This window comes from Ips typographus, linkage group LG1, assembly GCF_016097725.1.
Source record: "Ips typographus isolate SLU linkage group LG1, UJ_Ityp_2.0, whole genome shotgun sequence".
NCBI lineage: Eukaryota > Metazoa > Arthropoda > Insecta > Coleoptera > Curculionidae > Ips > Ips typographus.
In genome coordinates, this window is record NC_138422.1 from 17084118 (window position 1) to 17107760 (window position 23643).

General features: G+C 36.1%; 1 protein-coding gene across 1 annotated transcript in view; it reads left to right on the forward strand.

The window, feature by feature from the left end:
* The first annotated feature begins 12799 nt into the window (after nucleotides 1–12799).
* The window catches only part of Agps (alkyldihydroxyacetonephosphate synthase), a 58036-nt gene continuing 47192 nt past the window's right edge, over nucleotides 12800–23643 (forward strand). The window contains exon 1 of the mRNA XM_081996139.1: nucleotides 12800–13209. Coding sequence (XP_081852265.1) covers nucleotides 13148–13209 — 62 coding nt within the window. The 5' untranslated portion in view covers nucleotides 12800–13147. The remainder of the gene's footprint in view (nucleotides 13210–23643) is intronic.

The following is a 23643-nucleotide window of genomic DNA, read 5'->3' on the forward strand; positions in this document are numbered from 1 at the left end:
TTTCTGCCAATACAAGGAAGTCACAGTCTTATTATATTATTGATTATATTCATGGAATTGTCTTATCAAATACCATTCGAGCTCAGATTTTGAACAGGATAATTTTTCCGCTTGTCTTCTCATACTTTCTTTATGGTACAAAACTCGACCTGTTTGGCAAAATCACTCGAGCTACGCTCTCGTGATTTAGTTACAACAGGTCTCGTGCAGTTACACCAAAAAGAAAGTGTTCTAAGACAAGCACAAAAATTATCCGGCTAAATCTGAGCTCTTGTGGTATTGCCCCCGAACATTTTTAAGGATTTTTCACCTCTGCCAACCCCTACTGTCCCTATCAGCTTTCATACTTTTTCGTTTGGTTCTGCATTAATTTCGCTTTCCATGTGTTAAACAAAAAACGAATTCAAGAAAATTTTTAATAACATTGTGTTTTAAGCAGTTCAATGAAAAATCGATTTATCTCGAAAACCCTTCATTTTATCGAAATAAAAGAAGAGTACAATTTTTCGTTCGGGTTTAATGTCAAGAGTTTGCAGCTGAAAATAATGACAGCTGTCAATGTTTAAGTAAATTGTGTCTTAGGTTCCAGTTAGTTCCTGTCTTCGATAAAACATTAAACTCAAAAATCATTACAATATACAAAGTGGTTCAACAGTTACGGCCAAAAACGTTAATTGGAAGGCAGTTCTTTGAGGCTCGATATCTCCCTTAGGAGTGACTTTAGGAAAAAATTTTATATGAACAAATCGTATTATTTTGACTTTCCCTGTATGCTCCCGAGAGATTGTCATATAGTTATGGGACACCCTGTATAGCACATCTGTTGAAGTAAATCAGATTACTATATTTTTAAAGATTCATATTGTTTTGAAAAGTGTTGTTGTTTACAACATTTTTCAGAAAGTTTCCGGTAATTTTTCGGAAAAAAATTGGAAAATCTGAAAATTCAAAAATAATTCGTTTCTTAACTAATTGTACAACAATCCAAATAAAGTTTAATGTACTTTTAATCATTAAATGTAGATGTCTTAAATTATCTCATTAGAATGCATGACAAGTTTGACAGTTATTTTCCCTATCAAGGAAAATTTTCATTTAAGCATGAAGTAATTTTCCGGTAAATTTCCAAAAATTGAAATTTTCCGACTAGAAAATTACCGCTTTTACATCTCTGCTCTACATTCTACACAAATACTTTATAGTTATACAGGGTGGCCCATAAGTAATGGTAAATAATTTAATAGCGTATTTATTGGGTCAAAATAATCCGATTTACCACAACTTACCTCAGACGAAAAGTTTTTCAATTTTTTCTCGTACATGCATTGCACCGAATACTTTAATTGCAAATATCTCGAAAATTATTGATCATAGGAATACCAACAAGGTATACCTTTTTTGTTTAGAACATATTGGTGAACAGATATTCGGATTCCAGTTGTCACTTGATCCTACAGCAAAAAAGTTAAGTTGGGGCGATTTTAAAGCAAATTATTTACCACACAACTGGCGCTCTCTATGAACTGGCTTAAAACTGAGTTGATAATCAAATTTGTCACCCTCAAAAGGCCCCAAATTCATAATTTCAGAAAAAAACTTCAAGTCATTTAAAAAAATAGGTACTATTTTAAAAAAATAACTTTGACCCCCGGTATTTCTGTTTCCCTTGACTTTTCGTCTGAGGTAAGTTGTGGTAAATCGGACTATATTTTGACCCAATAAATACGCCATTAAATTATTTACCATTACATATGGGACACCCTGTATACAGCCAATGTTCTATATCGGCCGTTCTTTACAAAGGTGACCTCTAGTAGGCTATGAATTTGATGGAAAGGAAATTGATTCAATTATCGATACTGCGCATGCGCAGTTTACGTCTGATTCTAGTGTGCTGTGCATCACGTGCTACGGGCTACGGTGCTACGGTATATTTTTCATCGGTGTTGCCAATAGTTGCGTTTGTTCCCTATTTTCCTACAATATTGTGGTTCAATTCAATTTGAAGGTTATAGAGGATTCATACTTTCTTTAATAGTTTAGTATTAATTATCCTTTGTATTACAAAACTTAAAAAATTACAAAATAGTATATTACGTAACTAGTGCTGTAAGAAGCATTTTACCCACTATATGAAAAAAGTGTAATTCCATGAGTGCGTAAAATGCCTTAGACCACGTGTGACGTACTATAATTTACTTACGACCAAATGGAAAGTCCTGTTTTCGCAACTCATATAATTCAGAGTAACTTTTCATTAAAAAAGTATATTTGTCGTCATACAAACGTCATATTTGTACTAATCATAGGTATTATGCCACTAAAGAAAAAATAATAACGTAATAAAAAAAATTCACAAATCATGTTACTTAAATAATTATTTATGGTGACATTACAGTTATTAAGAAGAAATGGAAAACTTTCAGTAATATTACTTGATGTGTTTGCTATTGCAGATAATATTCTAGACGAAGTAGTAGTTACTTAAAAGTGTATGAACAATGCATTACGCGATGATCTCCATCTAATATACTCTGATAAAGGAAGAAATGTAAACAAAATCAATTTTTCCCAGCATTAAGAGCTGTGCGTAAAGAGGTTTATTACGTAACGGAAAACTATGCGTAATTAGCTATTTACACTGAGGTCGTAGGTAAAATATCTAATTAATAATAAAATCTATTAAAGTTGTGACTGAGTGCTAGTCCATATAGTGTAGTACGTGGGTATCAAAAAGAGGTGTTTGAATACAAAAGGTGGGGTAGTAGCAATTTTTTAGTATGTTAAAATCCAAGTTTTCGACCTCGAGGCGCCATCTGGAATTTTAGGTACAAGAATTTGGTTTTTCGATAATAACTCTAAAACGGTTACTTTTACGTGAAAACATGTTCTATACAAACTTAAAGAGGACAAAATTTGCTACATTTTTTGTAGAAACAATTTTTTTATAGCACACATATGTTAAGAGTTAGAGCTCCGTGAAGTTGAACTATGAACTATGAAAAAAAAGTCTTTTATTTTGTTGTTAATAATAAATCGAGCATCAAGTCTGTATGAGTCTGCCTGAGCTGGCCCCCCTTTCCATTGTCGCTTTTTCGGAAGCAGGAATGCGCAAAGGAACCAAGTCATCTTTATATTCCGTATTCACACCGCTTTCCAATGAATTTCAATTCGAAGATAACCAGATCAATGTGGTGGATGTTGTATGGCACCGAAATGATTTATTTGGTGCGATTTGTGACAAATACCAGGTGTCCAAGAGCACCCTGGACATAGGAGATTAACATGGGAAAACGGTTTTGATTTTTTTGCGCCTGTACGGTTGATTTGATTGAAAAATCGTAATAATGAAAGTTGTAGTACCTATCACGGACTAGTTTTCTGGATTTTTTTCAGATCTCTAACTTGAACCCTTTCGTCGTAAAACACGAACAAAAATTAGAAAATTTAAACTTTTGGCCTGCACTGTATAGGCGGTTGTCGGGCAACGGATAAACAGATCATTGTTGCTGGTACGGTTGCTCGACAACCGCTTATACAGTGCAGGTAAAAAGTTAAAATTTTCGCATTTTTGTTCGTGTTTTACGACGAAAGGGTTCAAGTTAGAGATCTGAAAAAAATCCAGAAAACTAGTCCGTGATAGGTACTACAACTTTCATTATTAAGATTTTTTTAATCAAATCAACCGTACAGGCGCAAAAAAAATCAAAACCGTTTTCCCATGTTAATCTCCTATGTCCAGGGTGCTCTTGGACACCTGGTATGTTCGATATGTGCAAGATTACTTTTGATGGATATCCAACTGATGGTGGCAATACAAAGACCGCAGAAAGACTTCGCCGATCAAAAAAGTACGTATCTGCCGATGTCCTTTTTGTTGAAATAAATGGAGGTGCAAGTTACGCAGGAGCGATTTTTAGCCAATGAAAAAATAAAGTTCGTCTCATATCGATGCTGAAAAACAAACTTGAGCTGGCTGCATTTACAGTTAAACAAGCTGAAGATGATGCTGATGTGCTAATTGTCAACACACTGCAATTTCATTATGCAGTCAATCAATTGATGCTGTTTTTGTGGTCGGGGAAGACGTTGATCTTTTAGTGCTTCTGACAGCCTTAGCACCAGCCGACAGTTCTATCTACTTCCGTAAACCTGGAAGAGGAAAAACTGTTGAGACGATATATTCAGCAATAAGTAGCCTCAAATGCAAAGAAGCAACCAAGCACATTCTATTCTTGCATGCCTTTAGTGACACTACATGACACTACCTAATCAATGTTCAATCAAGGAAAAACTAAATTTTGTACGCTGCTAGAAAAGAACAGAGCGGTTCATGAAATGATTGAAATTTTTAACCAACAAATGCCACGCCAGAGGAGATTGCCGAGGCCGGAGTACGCTTTCTTGTAGCTTTATATGGTGGCAACATGGATAAAGAGAGTTTGGAAGAGATTCGTTTTCAACGCTTCGCCAAATCTACGCTGAAATAGTATATTCTATATTAAGAGCGGAAAGTATATACATATTTGCCGCTTGCACATGAAAATTGCATTTTGAGGCGAAGCCGAACGCTGCAATCATATAAAAGCGGCAAAAGTACTTTCGGCTCGAAATATAGACGATATTTTTTCGATGACTGCTGTAGGGTGGAGTAGAAGGACAACTCACATCATTTTCGTCGCTCGAACTCATTGTCACCGATAAATCACTTTGACGGAATGTGGTTATTTCAAACAGGTATGTCAAGCGTTCTTATGGAAACGCCGAAAAAGTTGGTGAGTAGATTGTTAGTAGAAAGAGAAAACGCTCTAGAGCAGAACATTATTCACTTTCTGCGCACGTGCGGCGAATAACCACTTTCTGCTTTGAAATGGAAGCGTACATGAGGTACTTTCAAAGTCAGTCGTCGAAAAAGCAAATTTAAACTTGCCACCTACAAAAGACGCGGCGCAATTCCACGCCTTTAGAACGTACCACCAAGTACAGAAATGGAGAGGCATAGAGAAAAATCCTGAACACTGGGGTTGGAAGCATGCCGCTTACGGGCTCACTCCCATAACAATGACGAAAAAACCAGCTCCTGATTCCTTATTAAAATCGAGATCTTGTAACTGCAAAAAGGTGTGTGGAGAGGCGCATGCATCTGCCGAAAGGCTGGAATTAAATGTTCGGTTATATGTGGTTTCTGCCACGGAGAATCTTGTGGAAATATGCCGGAAATCCGCATTGAAAGCGACGACGAGGATGACGAAATTTTTCAAACTACGCACCAGAACTACGACCAAGACACAGTCCAGGGTGCGTATTCTTGAAACAAGGGAAGGGAATTATCAAGAGAAAGACCTGTAGAATGTGACAGGAACACGCCATTGTCAGCTTCTTCTGTCACATTCTATCAACACTTCTCTTGAGTATTCCGTTCCCTACTTTCAAGAATAGCCCCACAGGACACCAACAATAACCAACTCGGACCATCGAAAAGAACTAAACTGTAGAAGAAATTAATTTTAATTGTTTAAAATTACTTTTTGTCTTTAACTTTGTTTACGAAAAGGAAAACACTGTTAAATAATAATATTCAAGTGCCTTTTATTTTTTTATAATTATTTACAAATACAATGAAGTTTCCGCATTTTTTTTTCAAATAGTTCAACTTTGCGGAGCTGTAACTCGATCCTAACATATGTTTGCTACCAAAAAATGTCACCTACAAAAAATTTAGGAACTTTTGTCCTCTTTAAGTTTGTATAGAACATTTTTTGTCGTGAAAGCCAACGTTTTAGAGTTATAATCCAAAAACCAAATTCTTGTACCTAAAATTCCAGATGGCACCTCGAGCGCATGCGCCTCGAAGTCGAAAACTTGGACTTTTCATTAGTGCCCCAAGTCTAACAACATACTAAAAAATTGCTACTACCCCACCTTTTGCATTCAAAAAACCCCCACGTACTGGGTGCCTATTCTTGAAACGAAGGAAGGGAATTATCAATAGAAAGACCTGTGACAGGAACTCGCCATTGTCAGCTTCTTCTGTCACATTCTATCAGCACTTCTCTTGAGAATTCCGTTCCCTGCTTTCAAGAATTAGACCCTTGGACTAATATTACATGTCAGAAAAAGTTTAAAGATACCACAACATTGCCGTGGCGCATGCGCATTCCCAAATTTCGACCAATATGGTTATTTTATCGGTCACCTTTTTCGAAGAAAACTAACTGTAGCCGCGTTCGTTTTCACGATCCATGGAGCGAGCAGAGCGTTTTTGACGTCACAATGACGTAATTTGACAGTTGGTCAAATAATAGTTTTCCCAAATTACGTCATCGTGACGTCAAAAAAGCTCTGCTAGCTCCATGGAGCGTGATAACGAATGCGGCCTGTATATAACCTCTAATGTATTTGATGTTGAAGCGGGTTGTGTCAGGGATTACTCAAATGTACACTAACATAACACACTACTTTATTGTTCAATAGGAAACTTAATAAAATACAAATTAGAGTATCATTTTTAATCGAAAGTTCGGATTGCACGTGTAGCCAGGAAAACTCTGTCTAATCCTGTTATCTCTGTCATTTTCTGTCCTCTTCCTCCTGGCGGCTGTCAGGCGTCGGAAACATGTCGTATGTCACCACATTACCCCCGTCCAGCGACAAAGTCGCGAAACGAACTGTCTTTGGTGTACTAGCTGGCAACACCGTGGGCAAGGTTTGAAGTTCCTCGAGGCGCGCATATGAATGCTCCAACTGAATCTGGAAATCATCTGGCAAGTAGGCAGGTTTGAGGCGGTCTATGGTGATGTTGTCACTGCGATTGCCCAAGTCAACTTTGAAGAACTTGTCAGACCTGGAAATAATACGGTGTGGTCCAGAGTAAGGGGCAGTCAGCGGCGGTTTAACTGTATCAATTCGCACAAAAACATGAGAGCAGTTTTGAAGGTCTTTGGAGATGAAAGTTTTAATCTTGCCAGCATCTGATGCTGGTCGAGGCTGAAGTTGCGACATTATTGTTCTGAGCTTGCAAACAAACTCATTTTCGCTGGCTGGTTCAGTAGAGGAATGTAGAAATTCTCCTGGAAGTTTAAGGGTGGTTCCATAAACGAGCTCGGCTGGTGAACACTCAATGTCTTCTTTAAAAATGTTTCGAAGACCCAATAAATAGTGCCTGGCATTTGTATCTGCTGAAGGTTCAAATTACAAGTCGGTAAGTAGCTGATTTAACTCTGTGTCGTTGACCTGATCTGCAGCAATTATTCCATAATTAATCTGGATGTCTTCAATGTTGGAAATCTCGGTTCTAGAAAGACAGTCTGCTACAATGTTGGCTGAACCTTGAATGTGACGAATGTCAGTGGTAAATTGTCCGATAAAATCCAAATAACGGAACTGTCTGGGTGTGCACTTGTCGCTTTTCTGGTAAAAGGCGAAGGTGATTGGCTTGTGGTCAGTGAAAACAGTGAATCTGCGACCTTCTAAAATGAAGTTGAAGTGTTTGATAGCAGCGTAGATGGCGAGCAGTTCTCTGTCGTACGCGCTTTACTTGGATTGGGCAGGATTCAATTTCTGGGAAAAGGTTCTCTTTCCACACACTCTGTTGGTTTGAATCACTTTACTTTGGCCAAAAACACATTTTGATGAATGTTTCGAACACAATGCGCAAATGTTCTAAATGTTGATTGGCTGATTCAGAGGCAATAAGGATGACGTCGATGTAGACGAAACAGAAATCCAAGTCGCGAAAAATTTCATCCATAAATCTCTGAAAAGTTTGAGCAGCGTTTCTGAGACCAAAGGACATGTATAAAAAATCATACAGAACAAACGGTGTTGTTACTGCTGTCTTGTGAATATCTTCTTCTGCGATAGGTATTTGATTGTAAGCTCGGACTAAATCCAAGGTGGAAAATAGTTTCTTGTTGGCTAGACCATGAGTGAAGTCCTTGATGTTGGGAATTGGATAGGAATCATGAACAGTTCGAGCATTGAGTGCACGATAGTCCCCACAAGGTCGCCAAGAAGTGTCCTTTTTGGGAACAAGGTGATGTAGAGGCGAAGACCAACTGCTTTTTGAAGGACGTATGATTCCTTGTTCCAACATGGATTGAAACTCTTCTTTGGCAATGGCAAGTCTGTCAGGTGCCAAACGTCTAGGTCTAGCTGATACAGGAGAGCCGGGGCTAGTTGTAATTGTATGGACGGTATTGTGCTTGGTTTTGGAGTGTTGAAGAAAATTTTGGAGAAGTTTGTGGTATTCTGAAAGAACAATCAAAGTTTGGATGAAAGGGCCATAAGAATTCGCGTGATTCCCAACGGTTGATAGGCCAGTTGTCTTAAGAAATCAATCCCCAAAATTGGATGTGAAACGTCTGCCACGAGAAAAATCCAACGAAAACTTCTGCGAAGTGTAAAGTCCAAGGTGAAACTACGCTGTCCATAGGTTGAAATGTCTGTGTTGTTGGCTGCCAAAAATTGGTAGTTGGAGCGAGGACGTCTTTCTTTAAGCAAAGCATAGGGAAAAATGGAAACCTCGGCGCCGGTGTCCACCAGAAAACGAATTTTTGTAGATTTGTCTGTAACAAACAAGGGGCGCGGGTGTGGGGAGGGTAGAGAGCTTACCGCTATTAGTTCAGTTCTCCCCCCTTAAGTTTTCCGAGGGCTAAAAGAACAAGGGCTGTTGCATTTTCTTGCTTTTTTACCAAACGTGGAGTGGTAATAGCATAATGTATGCTGGTTTGATGTTTTGTTGCCTGCTGTTTTGTCTGTTGTCCTTGATCTGGAACGAGACTTCCTATGACAGCAGTTGCCAGCCTCCAATCTGTCTAAACGCTTAACAATCTCGGCTAGTTGTTGGTGTAGCTCCGAATCTGCGCTAGAAACTGTACAGGCTAAAGTTGGTGTACATACCTTGACGGGGAATGGAATAACCCGCTGATGTTTGGTTGTAGAAAAGAAGTTTTCAGGTCTTGGCTGATTGAAGTTGATATGCAACAATGTATTATGCGGTTTGCCACATTTTCGACAACCTTTCAGAGCACATCGAGTGCTCAGGTGATTAGTTCTAAAACAGTTCAAACATAAATGCAATTTTTTTATTTCATTTAACCTTTGAGTTTCGGATAAAGCCAAAAACCTTGGACATTGATAAACGTAATGTTTTGATTCCTTGCAGATTAAGCAATTACTATACTGAGGGCTAGGAATGCTATTATCTTCTTCAGAATGAGAGACAACTAGACGATGACTACTTTTTTGGCTTTTCATTCTAGAAAAATCACCCGAACCTTGATGTATTTGATTATTAACATTTTGATTAACTTGTTTATTTTGACTGACCTTATGTGCTTCTAGATTTTCCAAAATTTGACATCGTTCAGCTAAAAATATTAGAAATTCATCACAACTTACTTTTTCTTTTTTTATACACAAGCCCTCCCATTCTCGTTTTGAATTTAAATCTAATTTATTGCTTAGATTTTTTTGAATATTGTCAGAAAGGCTTCGCAAGTCACCAAGTGTATTTTTGCCTACTATTTGCAAATCAAATAAACATTTGATGTGACTTTGGATGATAACTTTTTTATTTTCATATCTTTCTCTTAATAATTTAAATGCTATTTCATAATTTATATCATTTACTTCTATTGAATGAATAACCCGAGCTGCATCACCCCTTAAGCACGATTTTAAATAGTAAAATTTTTGAACGTCACTTAAAGAGTTATTTGAATGAATTAAAGCAGTAAATGTGTCGACAAACCCAAGCCATCCATAATAGTTACCCTTGAATGTGGGTAAATCTAATGGAGGTAATTTAACAAAATTAGAATTTAAAGCTTGATTACTGACCTCAGTAGTTGATGACTGTGCAGGCTCCTTCAAGAGGTCCTTAAACTTACAAATGGTTTCAAAATAGATATCCTCAAAAACTTGCCTTTCTTGATCTTCACTTTCCTCATGATACTCAAGCTCAAGTTGAACTGAGTTAAAACTGTCCCATAAAATCTCGCATTTCTTATATCTTTCAGATATACTCAGCTTGTTTGTTGAGGTACTACAATTTGAAACAAACTCACTAAATCTATTTAATTGCGATTCAATTTGTTTCCTTTCACTCTTAAATTTTTTAATTATTTCTCTTTTAGACGACATGTTTATTTCTATTTGTACTTTCTATTAATTTAATGACAAATTCTTAAAACTAAATAAGCATATATAGTCGGATTTTTACCTTTTGAGAATGACGTCATCTTTTTACATCTTTGTTTCTCGCATATCAAACATGTGAAATAAACAATTGTAACAAAAAAGGCACGTTATAAATTTTGTCATCCTGTCAAATTAAAAACGTTGACATTTACTGTCACTTTGATATAAACAAATATCAAAGGTATACAAACGCTGCCATACAATGAGCAAGCCCAAATGTTAATTCTAAATGTGCTGCTTTTTTTGGAGTACGAAAAGAAACAGTTTCCAGATGTCATCCCAATTGATTATTCCAATGTGTATGATAGAGCATCACAGGCTTTAAAAGTGAGTACTGCTACCCTATGCCGAATGAAAAAGGCTGGAATTCCAGCTGACGACTCCTATTTTACCAACATTTCTAAGAAAATGTCCGTCAGTAAAACCAAAATAACCGCTTTTATGAAAAACAAAGAAGTTGGTAATGTTGGAATGCCAAATTACTATTTTCGCTTTATTGTGCAAAGCACAATAACACAACACAAAATCAATGAACATTAATAATATATTATGTTATTAGGAGTAGAAGAGATCTTTAAGTGAGTGCAAGCACACCTATTCACTGAATGAATGATGATTAAACTGAAACTCTCATGATCATGTGATTTTCAAGGCACTTGATCATCAGCCACTTCTGAACGCACTAATTTTTCAAATCATTTGTAGGTTAAAACTTGTGATCTAATTCCAGACATGCGTGTTTTTTCACCTGCTTGACGTCATTCTCAAAGGGTAAAATTTTGACTACCTATACCCCGCGTCGTGCCACCATTACAAATCACTCCGGTCAGCGCCCCTTGCGGACAATAAAATTATTACGCTGCCAGGACCGTAACATACCTCATGAACTTTGTCTGCTAGTTTGGCCAGGTTGTCTAGAGACATACTTTCCTGGGTGGTAAGAATGGTTTGAATTTGTTGGGGAAGTCGTCCTGTCCACAAAGTTTTGAGGAAATCCTCAGGAAGAGATGTTGGGGCTAAACTTTGAAGTTTTCTCAAGTATTCAGATGGCTTGCGATCGCCCATTTCCTCCTGTTGCAGAAGCTGATGAATTTTTTGGTGTTTGAGATGCAGATAGCCTCTGGATGAGTTCCTGTTTGATGGTTGCATACTGATTAGTAATTGGGGGTTGAGCAATGATGTCCCGAACGAGTTGAACTTGGATAAAATCTAGGTTAGCCACAACAATATTGTATTTGGTAATGTCATTGACTATGCCGCTTATCAGAAATTGACTGTCCAACTGGGAAAACCAAAGCGCAGGTTTGTTGGGCCAGAAAGGTGGTACTTTCATTGAAACTCTGTCTACTACAGCAGTTGCTGGAGACACTGGTAATGGTAAAGGAGTACCTTGTTGTTGTTCGGTAGCCATTCTAATAATTGATGTGTCCTAAAGTTGTGCGATGATTCAGCTGGCACGTGCTAACCGTTGTCGGGGCGTGCTGGGGCCGTTGTCGGGAGTTGCCAATGAGTATGGCGAGGAGTGCGTGCCCTGGCTGTCATAGGCTAATAAAAAAAAATGTCAAAAGACTAATACGTTTAGAAAGGCGATTTTATCAAAAAGTGAAATAACTAAGAAGACGATTTGTTTGGGTGTTTAAGTGCCTCTCATTTTGTACCGTTACAATGTTTGACTAGCATTGAGAGAAATAGTCAAAGACTGCTCACGTCTGACGTAATTCCCCAAGTCCTGGAGAAATTTTGCGGTACTCCGTTGTTTGAAGCAAAGCCGATCGATGTCCAGATTGATGAGCCTATAAGAGGATCCATCAAACAGAAGAGGAAAGAACTCTAAAGATAGTTCAACTGGAAAAGGAACGAAGGGGTAATCTACTGTGGTGGATGGTACTCTGAGTAAACCCGTACGGACATTCAAAAAGAAGAAACCAACGTTGAGGGCATAGTAAAGGAAGTAGGTACTGCAGCGCGAGGACGTTCACGGTGCTTTTAGAATAGGTTGCGCTTCTGGTTAGTAACTTTTCTTTTGTATTAATTTATGTAGATAGGTTTAGTGGTTGTTCAGTTTATTTTTAATTTTGGACAGTTCCGTTTTTTTTGTGGATTTTATCTAATTATTAGTTTGATTTAGTCATTTCAATCAATTTCTTGGCATCCCTTGTTTAATTTAATAAAGAATGTCTAACCTTGAAAAGGACTTGATTGACTTACAAAATAATAATAACGTTCTAAGGGCAACCTTAGGGCCCTCACCTTTGGATGCAGAGACTCATATAAATCGAGGTTCCATTAATGAGAATAATGGGGATCACGATAATGGTGAGGAGTGCGTGCCCTGGCCGTCGTCGGGGTCACCAATGAAGGAATGAAGCGAGTTGTGTCAGGGATTACTCAAATGTACACTAACATAACACACTACTTTATTGTTGAATAGGAAACTTAATAAAATACAAATTAGAGTATCATTTTTGGTCGAAAGTTCGGATTGCACGTGTAGCCAGGAAAACTGTCTATTCCTGTTATCTGTCATTTTCTGTCCTCTTCCTCCTGGCGGCTGTCAGGCGTCGGAAACATGTCGTATGTCACCATAATGTTTATTATATCCTTAACCTCATTTCTTATTTGAGTAATTTGTTCTATTGTTTACTTTATTGAGGAATTATCTGTTACTATTGTTCAATATCATAAATTAAACAATGTTAAGTCCGTTAACTATTACATGCGCGAGGAAACATAAATATTAAATAGCGTCTCGGAATTTCATCATTGAGGATAAGTTCTATAGGAGGCCCTATACTTAAATTTCTCTTCCTGTTTGGGTTAATAACTGAACCAGTTTGTGTTTCTTTTATCCGGTGGAGACTAGGAGTAAATTTACAACCATATAATAGTTCAGTCGTTTGAGTGAGAAGCTGTTTTAGTAAGGCAAGAAGAAAATTCTGGAAAAATGAGTGAAACTACCTCCAAAACATTTCCATTAAGTGTTGCAAGTGCAGTTCCTAAACAGAGGTAAGCATTGACATACTACTCCCTCTTATCATTTTAAGCCATTTTGGTTGCTGCTAGAAGAAACAAGACTTGAACAGTCATCAGCTTGGTCATTCACAAACTGTTAAATTGAGTTCATATAACTTGAAAGCTTATTTATAAGTATAAAGAAAAGAAACACACACTTAGGTACCTATTTAGGTTTAGTACCTTGAGGTACACCTCTGTTAATTGAGTGAACATGTGGCTAACCTACGCTAAGGAAAATTTCCTATTTAAAAGCAGGGTTCAGAGGATATATATCCAGTGATATATATCATGATATATATCTTGATATTTACAGCTTGATATATATCCGATATATTCGATATTTTTATTAATTGAATAAAAACCGGTTTCAGTTATTCAAAGCATCAAAAAATTATTATATTAAGTATCAAGAATATTAAGTAAGTTTTACTGAATGATGACAAAGTTTGGTTTTCTAATTTGTCTGAGATTAGTAAAGCTGTTACTGTTCGAGATGCACGGAAAAGGTACATTTTCTCGACACTGAATCAGTCGAGAAATAGATAGTTTTCAGAGTCGCATAATAAAAAGTTTATTTTTTTTGTATAGAAATAATATAAGTTATTATAAAAGGATTTGTGTTAAAACAAAATATAGCTTAAGTAAGCATAAAACAAAACAATTTTTTTAGTTTTTTATATTTTTTATAGCTGAGTATATAAAGATTGAAAATGATATATATCGGATATATCATCATGTGATATGATATTTATATAAATATCATGATATTTTCAAACCCTGTTTAAAAGATAAATTTATTAAATAGATTAGGGGTTATAAAGATATAATTGTGGATAGGAACACCCCCGAGGACACCATCCACCAATAAGGTGTTTTTAGACTTGGACCTTTTGGAATGATAGGTATAAAAGTGTTTCTGCCAAGGTTTCTGCAATTGTATAAAAATGTTCAACATTTTCAGAATTTTTCAGTTACATGAATTTCAAAATACAGGATGTCACAAATTCCATTCATTAGCAATTAATTAGCATTGGTATCTCAGAAACTTGTTGATAGAGCTTTAATTAAATTGAGGCAAAACGGTGCTTCAATTAAGGAGTCAATTACATACAGAGATATCCCAAATTAGTAATTTTTTTTTTATTTTTAGGCCATAGTGTTTAGTTCATTTTCTATGTACAGGATGGCCACTCTTATTGGTTTTACTGAGTACAAAGCAAATGGTACTAGATAGAAAAATAGTAAGATAAGTGTTGCAAGTTTGATTTTCGAATTTAGTCTGCTGGTCCAATCAGAATTGCACTGTCCCTCATTTGTTTTGAATATACTGAGGATTCTTGAAAATTGTTTATATACATATTCAATTCTTTGGGATATTTCAGCTGTAATTTAAGTGACAAGAAACTGAAAATGCACCACACTCTTGAAAATAGCACTAGAGTTTTTTTATCTATATTCCATTGGCATAGTCGCATTTTGTCTAGAGTTTTTACCTCGGTTTTTACACACCCTATACAGGGTGGTCCAGTTTCATATGTCAATAATTCACCATTTGATAGCCCATCAAAAAATAAGTTGACATGTATTATGTCATTTTTGTAAAAAATGCTTCCTAAGAAAGATGCAGTCCCCCAAATTTCAGTTTAAAACATCGTTTTGTTATAACTAGAGTCTCCATTAAAAAACACTAAAATCTGTAAAAAAGCTTTAAAAAACTACAGAACTCTTTCAGAGATGCAATTTTTTAACTTTTTTTTAGTTCAAGTTCTAGAAATTTTTTTAATCTTTTAAACTGCTTTAGAAGCGTACAGAAGATTTTAAACTGTTTTGAACAACTTAAAGAGCATTTGGAAAGTTTTTAGACAGTTTTTTGGAGTTTCTGTAGTATTTTGAAATCTTTTTAGACTACTTTAGGTGCATTGAAGGTTCTGGACTGCTTGTAAAACATTTGAATCTTTGTAGACGGTTCTAATAATAATAATAATAATAATAATAAATGCTTTATTTGCTCAAGTACACAGCGTCACAGTGTTTAGCATTGTCAAAGGTACATATACTTTACAAATTACACAATATACAGCATAACTCGAGGCATAACTATAACATTACCTATATGGTGTAACTTTTGCTAATATAAAATTCATCTAAGGAGTAAGGGCACAGATCTAAAAGTAATTGTTTTATTTTTGTTTTAAATGTAGCATAGGGCAAAGTTTTTAGTTCACTGGGCAGGGAGTTGTACAGGGTGCTGCATTTTCGATGGTTTTACGGGGTACAGAGAAAAAGGTAATAGATAGAAAAAAAGTAGCATACGTGTTCCGATCTCATTTTCTGAGCTGAGATGACTGGCGAAAAGTGGGCTGCGCAAACTTCTTTTGTTTCAAAGATACGGGGGGTTTTTGAAAATTGGTCATTTTGGAACCTCCTCTGTATTTCATTTGCTATTAAAGTTATCAAAAAAGGAGAAACGGTTTCCGGTAGAAGTTTTGACGTAGAATCCAATGGCGTAGTCAGTTTTTTTCTATTACGTTTAGTTTCTGACATATGACACTAAGTTATATTTTTTTAAATGGAACACCCTATATATTTTTAGGTCATTTAATTCTGTTGATTTTTACTATTTCAACGGTGTATTAAAACATACAGTGCGTTTTTTTTAACGCGCAACATAGGATTTTACGTGTTAAATTTTTAAGCCCATGTTAGACCATTTTATTTTGGAACTACAAGTCTATAACTTGACTGGTGTGTCTTTAGTACCCTGAAGCTTAAGTAAGTCTACCAATTTGGTCTAAAAAGTGATTAAAAACTGGAAAAAAAATCATTTTTTTTCGAAAAGATTTTATCGTTCCATACTCCCTGTATGCATTGTTGTTCCTTGTTGTTTTTATACTGGCAGGGCAGGTAGCAGGTAAAGTGACATATTTTGACTGCATCACGACCCGACATCTTTTGAACGTCAAAAGGGCATTTTATGATTGTTTGGAATACTGTTTGGCTTCAAACGGAGGTCACTTTGAACAATTCACTTATAAAAATACTTCTTTTGTTCTTAACTTTCTTGATATAAAGTTAATGATCACCCTGTTTTACTTTCTACACCAAATTTTACCTGCTACCTGCCGTGCCAGTATCAAAAACAACAAAGAACAACAATGCATACAGGGAGTATGAAACGATAAAACCTTTTCGAAAAAAGATGATTTTTTGCAAGCTTTTTAACACTTTTTAGGCCGAATTGGTAAACTTACTTAAGGTTCAGGGTACGAAACAGCCACCCGTCAAGTTTTATACTTGTAGTTCCAAAATAACATGGTCTAACATGGGCGTAAAAATTTAACACGTGAAATCCTATGTTGCGCGTTAAAAAAAACGCACTGTATAAGTTTGTAAACGTTAATCTTCGTAATTAGAAAAAAAGCGTTTCCTTAATAAAAAAGTGCTAAATAATATGTATAAAAATACCCACAGTCGAAACCAAATTTGGCTATATTCATATTAACATGTTACATGTCGTTTATAAACAGTTTTTTTAACTTCTACCTTAAAAATAGAAGAAAATAGAAATGGCCACTTTTCTTATTAAAGTGACGGTAGAACTGTTTGTAACTTAGATTTTTAATAAGATTTATTAAAATATTTAATTTTCTGATGTGTTAGCTTATATGATTTCCGATTTTGTTTGGTATTTTAGATATTGGCCTTTTTTTAGCTTAGCAAAGGTACTTTTTTTAAAATAACAGGATTAACCTCTACAAACTTATATGTTGTAATACACCGTTGAAAAGGTAAAAATAAACAGAATTAAATGAACTAAAAATATATAGGGTGTTCCATTTAAAAAAATATAACTTAGTGTCATATGTCAGAAACTAAACGTAATAGAAAAAAACTGACTACGCCATTGGATTCTACGTCAAAACTTCTACCGGAAACCGTTTTTCCTTTTTTGATAACTTTAATAGCAAATTAAATACAGAGGAAATGACCAATTTTCAAAAACCCCCCGTATCTTTGAAACAAAAGAAGTTTGCGCAGCCCACTCTTCGCCAGTCATCTCAGCTCAGAAAATGAGATCGGAACACGTATGCTACTTTTTTTCTATCTATTACCGTTTTCTCTGTACCCCGTAAAACCCCCGAAAATGCAGCACCCGTACAGTTTGATGCTGTTATTGATGTAGCTCTTGTCAGTTAAGGTAAGGATGTGTCTTTGTGTTAATAAGTTTTTGCCATGCCTTGTGGTATAATGATGTCTGCTGCTTACTGTTGCAAATTCTGATATTGTGGATTTCACATGTGCCAAACATTGATATATGTATAGGCCTGGTAAGATTAGGATTCGGAGATCTTGAAAAGAGGCTCTGCAGCTGCCCAAGGACTCTAGTTTGCCCATAATTCTATTGGGTTTTTTTTGTAACAGAAAGACCTTTTGCCAGTGTGTTGAATTTCCCAGAATAATAGGCCATATGATAGTTTGGGCAGGAAAAGACCCCTTTAAAGGTGCGGTGCGGGAGACTTCTATTGGAGTGGTGTGTGAGATTCTGCGGAGGAGAAATAGCTATTGCGGAGGAGAATCAGCTATTGCGATAACGGTCGACGTACGACGTGTTTTTAAATCGGTCTTGCTTATTGGCTAGTTTTCGTGAGTAGAACCGGTGTAAAAATTTTAAATTTCGGCATGAGTGCAGAGAGTGGTGGTACCGACAAAGCTAGCGGATCGAACACGAAATTTTCCGGAAAATATACTGAAAAACCCAGATCGTTTTCGCTAAGTGAAATACAAGAAATTATTTTAGGGTCGGATAGTAAAAATTCCAATGAACAGAAAAATACGGAGAGCGAAAAAAATAAACACCTTGATACGGATGGGACAAAAAATAAAAATAAGATAACGCCATCGGTCGACGATATTGAATCTCTCAATAACGTGGACTTAATATTCAAACCGCAGAATGGGTTACAGCGTAGTCCACCCTCAGGCACACCCAACGACTCAAAAAAACGCCCTAGAGAAGAAAATTCACCATCTGGAAATGAACAAGAAACAAAAAGACCCTGTGATAGTGATACACCCGAGATAAACAACCGTTTGTTAGAGAAAGTAATTGATGGAAGTATGGAAAATGAAAAACGCGTAAACTTGGAAAATTCACTACTAGAGATTTTTGAATCGCTAGAAACAATACAAGGACTATCGAACCAAGACAATCAGAATATTATCCAAAATGCTACATTTAAAATTCAAAAAAACCTGACATTAATAACGTATAAAATAGGCCAGTTGGAACAAGAAAAAATGGATCTGAAACATAGGATACAGCTAAGAGAACTTAAGTTACCCATAGAGAACACAAATGATGACAAAGTAATTGAAAGTTTATCACAACAGAGAACCTATGCTAACATAGTAGAAAACGCTACGTCCGAATCAAAGGGCCCCAAAGACAAAAAGTGGACCACTCCTAAAACCTCCAAGAAGTTGGAAACAATCATAACCATGGACAACATCACAGACCCGAAAGAGACTATTCGTCAAATTAAAACTGGAATTGGAAGCAGTGCGCTAGATGGGGGACTGAAGAATATTAAGCAGCTTAAGAGCGGAGCCGTAGTACTGGAGAGCTATAATGAGTCCCAACGACAAAAAATTAAGGAAGCTCTTGGAAACAAACAAAATATTACTGTTAAAGAAACATCTGTTGTTAACCCCATGTTCTTAATCACTGGCATTTTAAAAGGTTATTCAAATTCCGAATTCATAGATGAACTGATAAGAATGAATAGTGAAATACAAGACGACTTACCAGATACGGACTTTCACAAGGTCATCAAGGTAATTGCTAAAAAGAACTGTCGTAATGCCATAAAAGAGAATTGGATCTTAGAAGCGCCTCCACGCGTAGCTAAATGGTTCCTAAAAAAGCAGACTGTATTCTTTGATTTAATGAAAGTATACATACAAGAGCATTTCAATTTAGCAGTATGTTTTAATTGCTCAGGATTTGGGCACGTAGCCAAATACTGCAAGGATTCGGCATGCTGTCACAAGTGTGCAGCTACTGATCATAGTGCCAAGGATTGCACAGCAACAGAGCTAAAATGCCCAAACTGTCGGAAGATGAAATATAAAGAAGAACTATGTAAGCACTCAGCAAGAGATACAAATTGTCCTGTGTACCAAAAGCGAGTAACCGCTTACAAGAACCAAATTAATTACACTGACAATTTTTTATCTTAAACGAAAAAAACAGCAAGGACCAAAACAAATTAATATCAAGTATAATCCATCAGAACGTACAATCCTTAGGAAACTCTGTAGAGAAAATAAACTACATGCTACAGGAGAACCCAGAGTGCATGATCCTTTGCATGTCTGAGCATTGGAAGTCAACAGAACAACTGGACAACTTGGGCATTAATAATTTTAACCTTATGTCAGCATTCTGCCGAGAAGAAGGAAGACATGGGGGATCAGCTATTTATATCCATAAAAGTATTAGTGCAAAACAGAGACATGGCTTGAGCAAATTCTCATTGTGCGAAATATTTGAATGTGCGGCAGCAGAGTGCAAGATTGGCGAAATCAGTTTAGTGATAATTGCCATCTATAGACCACCACAAGGAAACGTAAGATTGTTTATGGACACGTTAGAAGAGTTGTTGGCTAATATATGCCAAGAAAATAAAGCGATAGTTGTCGCAGGTGACTTCAATATAGAATTACTCAAAGACAATAAGGTAGGCTGTGAACTCATAACGGTATTTAATTCATTTAATCTAGTACAAACTGTAACAGAAAATACAAGAGTAACGGCAATTTCAGGTAGCTGTATCGACAATGTCTTCACAAACCTTCGTACTGTAGACTGTAGAGTCATAGAATATTTCATCTCGGATCACATGGCACAGAAAGTTGCTTTTGAAACAAAATCAACGGCAGTTTCTGACAATATTAACAAAAGAATATTTTCTCCAGAAAACAAAAGTAGCTTCCTGCGTACCTTGAAAGATCAGAATTGGAATAGTGTATATAACATAGATTGTAATAATGTAAACGGACAGTGGGATAATTTTATAAGTACATTTATAAGAATCTTCAATCAGAATTTTCCTCCGACAAAAATCAAAACAAAAAAAACGAAATCATTTAAAACACACCCAGATGTCATCAACTACAAACAAAAACTAGATCTGCTTCTTACACTGAGTCGCCACAACGACAGGTATAAAGAGGCATATAAATCGGTGAAACAAAACTATGATAACGTTTTAAAAAGGATTAGAATTAGGGATTATGATAATAGAATTAGCAAGTCGGACAATAAAATGAAATGTATGTGGACCATCATTAAAGAAATTACGGGAAAAAATAGAGATTGTTCTGAGATTCAATTGGAGGGAAATGCTGAAATAATAGCAAATAACTTTAATAGCTTTCTAGTAAATGAAATACCAAACATGGTGCAAAATGTTCAAAGAGATTCTTATGGATGTATAATTCCGAATGACAAGTCAATGTTTTTAGAACCAGTCAGTCCAGACGAAGTTTGCGAATTGGCCGACCAAATTAAAAACAAGCATAGCAGTGGTATTGACGAAATACCCACTAGCTTAATAAAAATGTCAGTAAGTGAAATAAGAGACGTGTTGTGCTTTATAATTAATAACTCTTTTAAATTTGGTATTTTTCCTAACCAACTGAAAACGGCTTTAATTAAACCCTTATATAAAAATGGTGATCCGCAAAAAATGAAAAGTTATAGACCCATAAGCCTTCTGCCAGGATTTTCAAAACTCTTTGAACTTGCTATGTCCAAACGAATAGTAAATTTTATGAATTATTGTCATTTAATTAGCAGAAACCAACACGGCTTTATAAAAGGAAAATCAACGCAGACGGCTCTATATCAATTCATACAGTCAGTTATTAGACACTTTGAAAATAAAGAAGTAGCGCTTGGAATTTTTTTAGATATCTCAAAAGCATATGACTGTCTGGATCGAGATATATTACTGAATAAACTGGAAAGATATGGGATAAGGGGGCAACCACTTAAGTGGGTAAAATCATATTTACAAGACAGAAAACAACTAGTAGGTATAAATAAAAACGGACACCTCAGTAAATCACAAACTCTCTTAAATAACTATGGTATCGCACAGGGTAGTATATTGGGGCCAACTTTATTCGTAGTTTTCATGAATGATTTGTATTCGGTGGCTGATGATTCTTGGCAATCTATCATAAATTATGCTGATGATACCAACTTGCTAGTAGGAGATAAAACTCGCTCGCAACTAATAAGTAAAAGCCAATCTTTGACATCAAAAGCTGCAAAATGGTTTAATGAAAACGGGCTAGTTTTAAACTCGGAAAAAACTAACATCGTTCTGTTTAAGACCAAACGATCAAACTTTGATAATTTGGAACAGCTACTGTTAATGGAAAAAAATATAATTATCTCGGAAAATACAAAGTTTTTGGGGGTTTATGTCAATGAAAACCTTGACTGGGGCTTTCATGTGGATGGACTGCTCAAACGATTAGGATCCATCAGCTACGGAATGCGAATAACTGGGAGATACTTAAGTGAACATTCATTAAAGGTGTTATACTGCGCAAATTTTGAATCTATATTGAGGTACGGCATTATATTTTGGGGTCGAGATGGTAAGATTCAAAACGCCTTTGTTGCACAGAAACGTGTAATAAGGATAATTAAAAAAATGGATTACAGGCAATCCTGCAGAAATACTTTTAAATCAATGGGGATAATGACAGTGTATGCCCTCTATATATGAGTGTCTAATGTTTTTCTTCAATAATAGAGCTTCTCTATTTACAGATTCTCGTACTAATAAATATAACACAAGGTTAGACAATCAAATATATCCCACACACCATTTGAACATAACAGAGAAAAGCCCTAATTACATGTGTATTAAACTCTACAACAAATTACCTATTGAAATTAAACAAATCACTTCTCAGAAGAAGCTTAAAGTAGCCTTGAAAAGACTACTTATTGAACTTGAACCTTACCATCTGGACGATTACTTGAACACATAGAATCTAGCTTTTTTTTCTCATCTAGTATAAAGGATAAAATTTGAACCACAAGTTGTAATTAGGTATACATTATTTTCTTTTGTTGTATTTTGTTTTTTGTTTTTTTTTGTTTCTGACGCACTTCATTTTGTTATATGTATTTATACGCTGTAACAATATTGAAATAAAGAAATATTATTATTAATAGGGTCGAAAAGAGGCTTTTTGTCAATTGGGTGATGTGGTGTTTCCAGGTCAACCTGCTGTCAAAGATTACTCCTAAAAATTTGAACGATTTACCTTCATCTTTTTCTTTCAAGGAGAATATGACAGTTTCTGTTTTTTCGAGGTTGAGGCATAGATTGATGTCAGCAAAATAGGTGTTTAGTTTCCTAAGAATGGCGGCAGCTACCACGTGGAGCTGAGCAGTGTTACAATGATGGTCAAGAAGGGTTGTGTCATCTGCATATTGAACCGATGTCAGATTTGAGAGATGGGAAGGTAGTTCATTTACGTACAAGATGAATAATAGGGGTCCGAGTATAGACACCTGCGCTTACACGGAGAGCCTCCGACCTGCTGCCCGCGATATCGACCAGTTGGAAGCGGTCTGAAAGGTATGACTGAATAAGTTGTAGCGAGTTACCCCTAAAGCCATAGTATTCAAATTTGCTAAGTAGGCAAGACACACAGTCAAAAGATCGCCAACATAAGTTTATAACAAGTTTTTAAACTGCTTTAGAAACATACGGAAGCTTTTAGACTGCCTTGAAATGTTTTGAGACTTTCTAGACTTGTTGAAGATCACTTGGAAGCCTTTAGAGTGTTCTAAAAGCTTTTGGAAACTTCTTGACTGTTTTGAAAGGTTTTCGACTGCTTGAGAAGCATTTTGGAGTTTCTGTAGTACTGTTTTAAAACCTTTTTAGACTACTTTAGGAGCACTTGGAAGGTGTTTGGACAGTTTTTTAAGACATTTGAAACCTTGCAGACAGTTCTAGAAACTCTTGAAAGTGCTCTAGAAGCTTACGGAAGCTTTTAGACTGTCTTGAAATCTTTTGAGGGTTTTTATAATTAAGTTGAAAAGCATTTAGAAGCTTTTAGACTGTTCTAAAAGCTTTTGGAAGCTTCTAGGCTGTTTTGTAAGCTCTTGCAAGGCATTTTGGAGCTTCTATAGTGTTGGAAAAGTTCAAGCTGAAACTCCGGCTGCCAATCGAGGAGGTGTTTAATGTGGTTAGGTGTAAGCCTGCAATGCTCGGGTTGGTGTTGGCCAGACGAAACCGTGTGCACGCATAAAAACGTCCTAATGAGACAGAGACGACTTTTAGATTTGCGAGACGGAACACGTGTTTTCGCTGTTATTTTAGTCGTATTTTT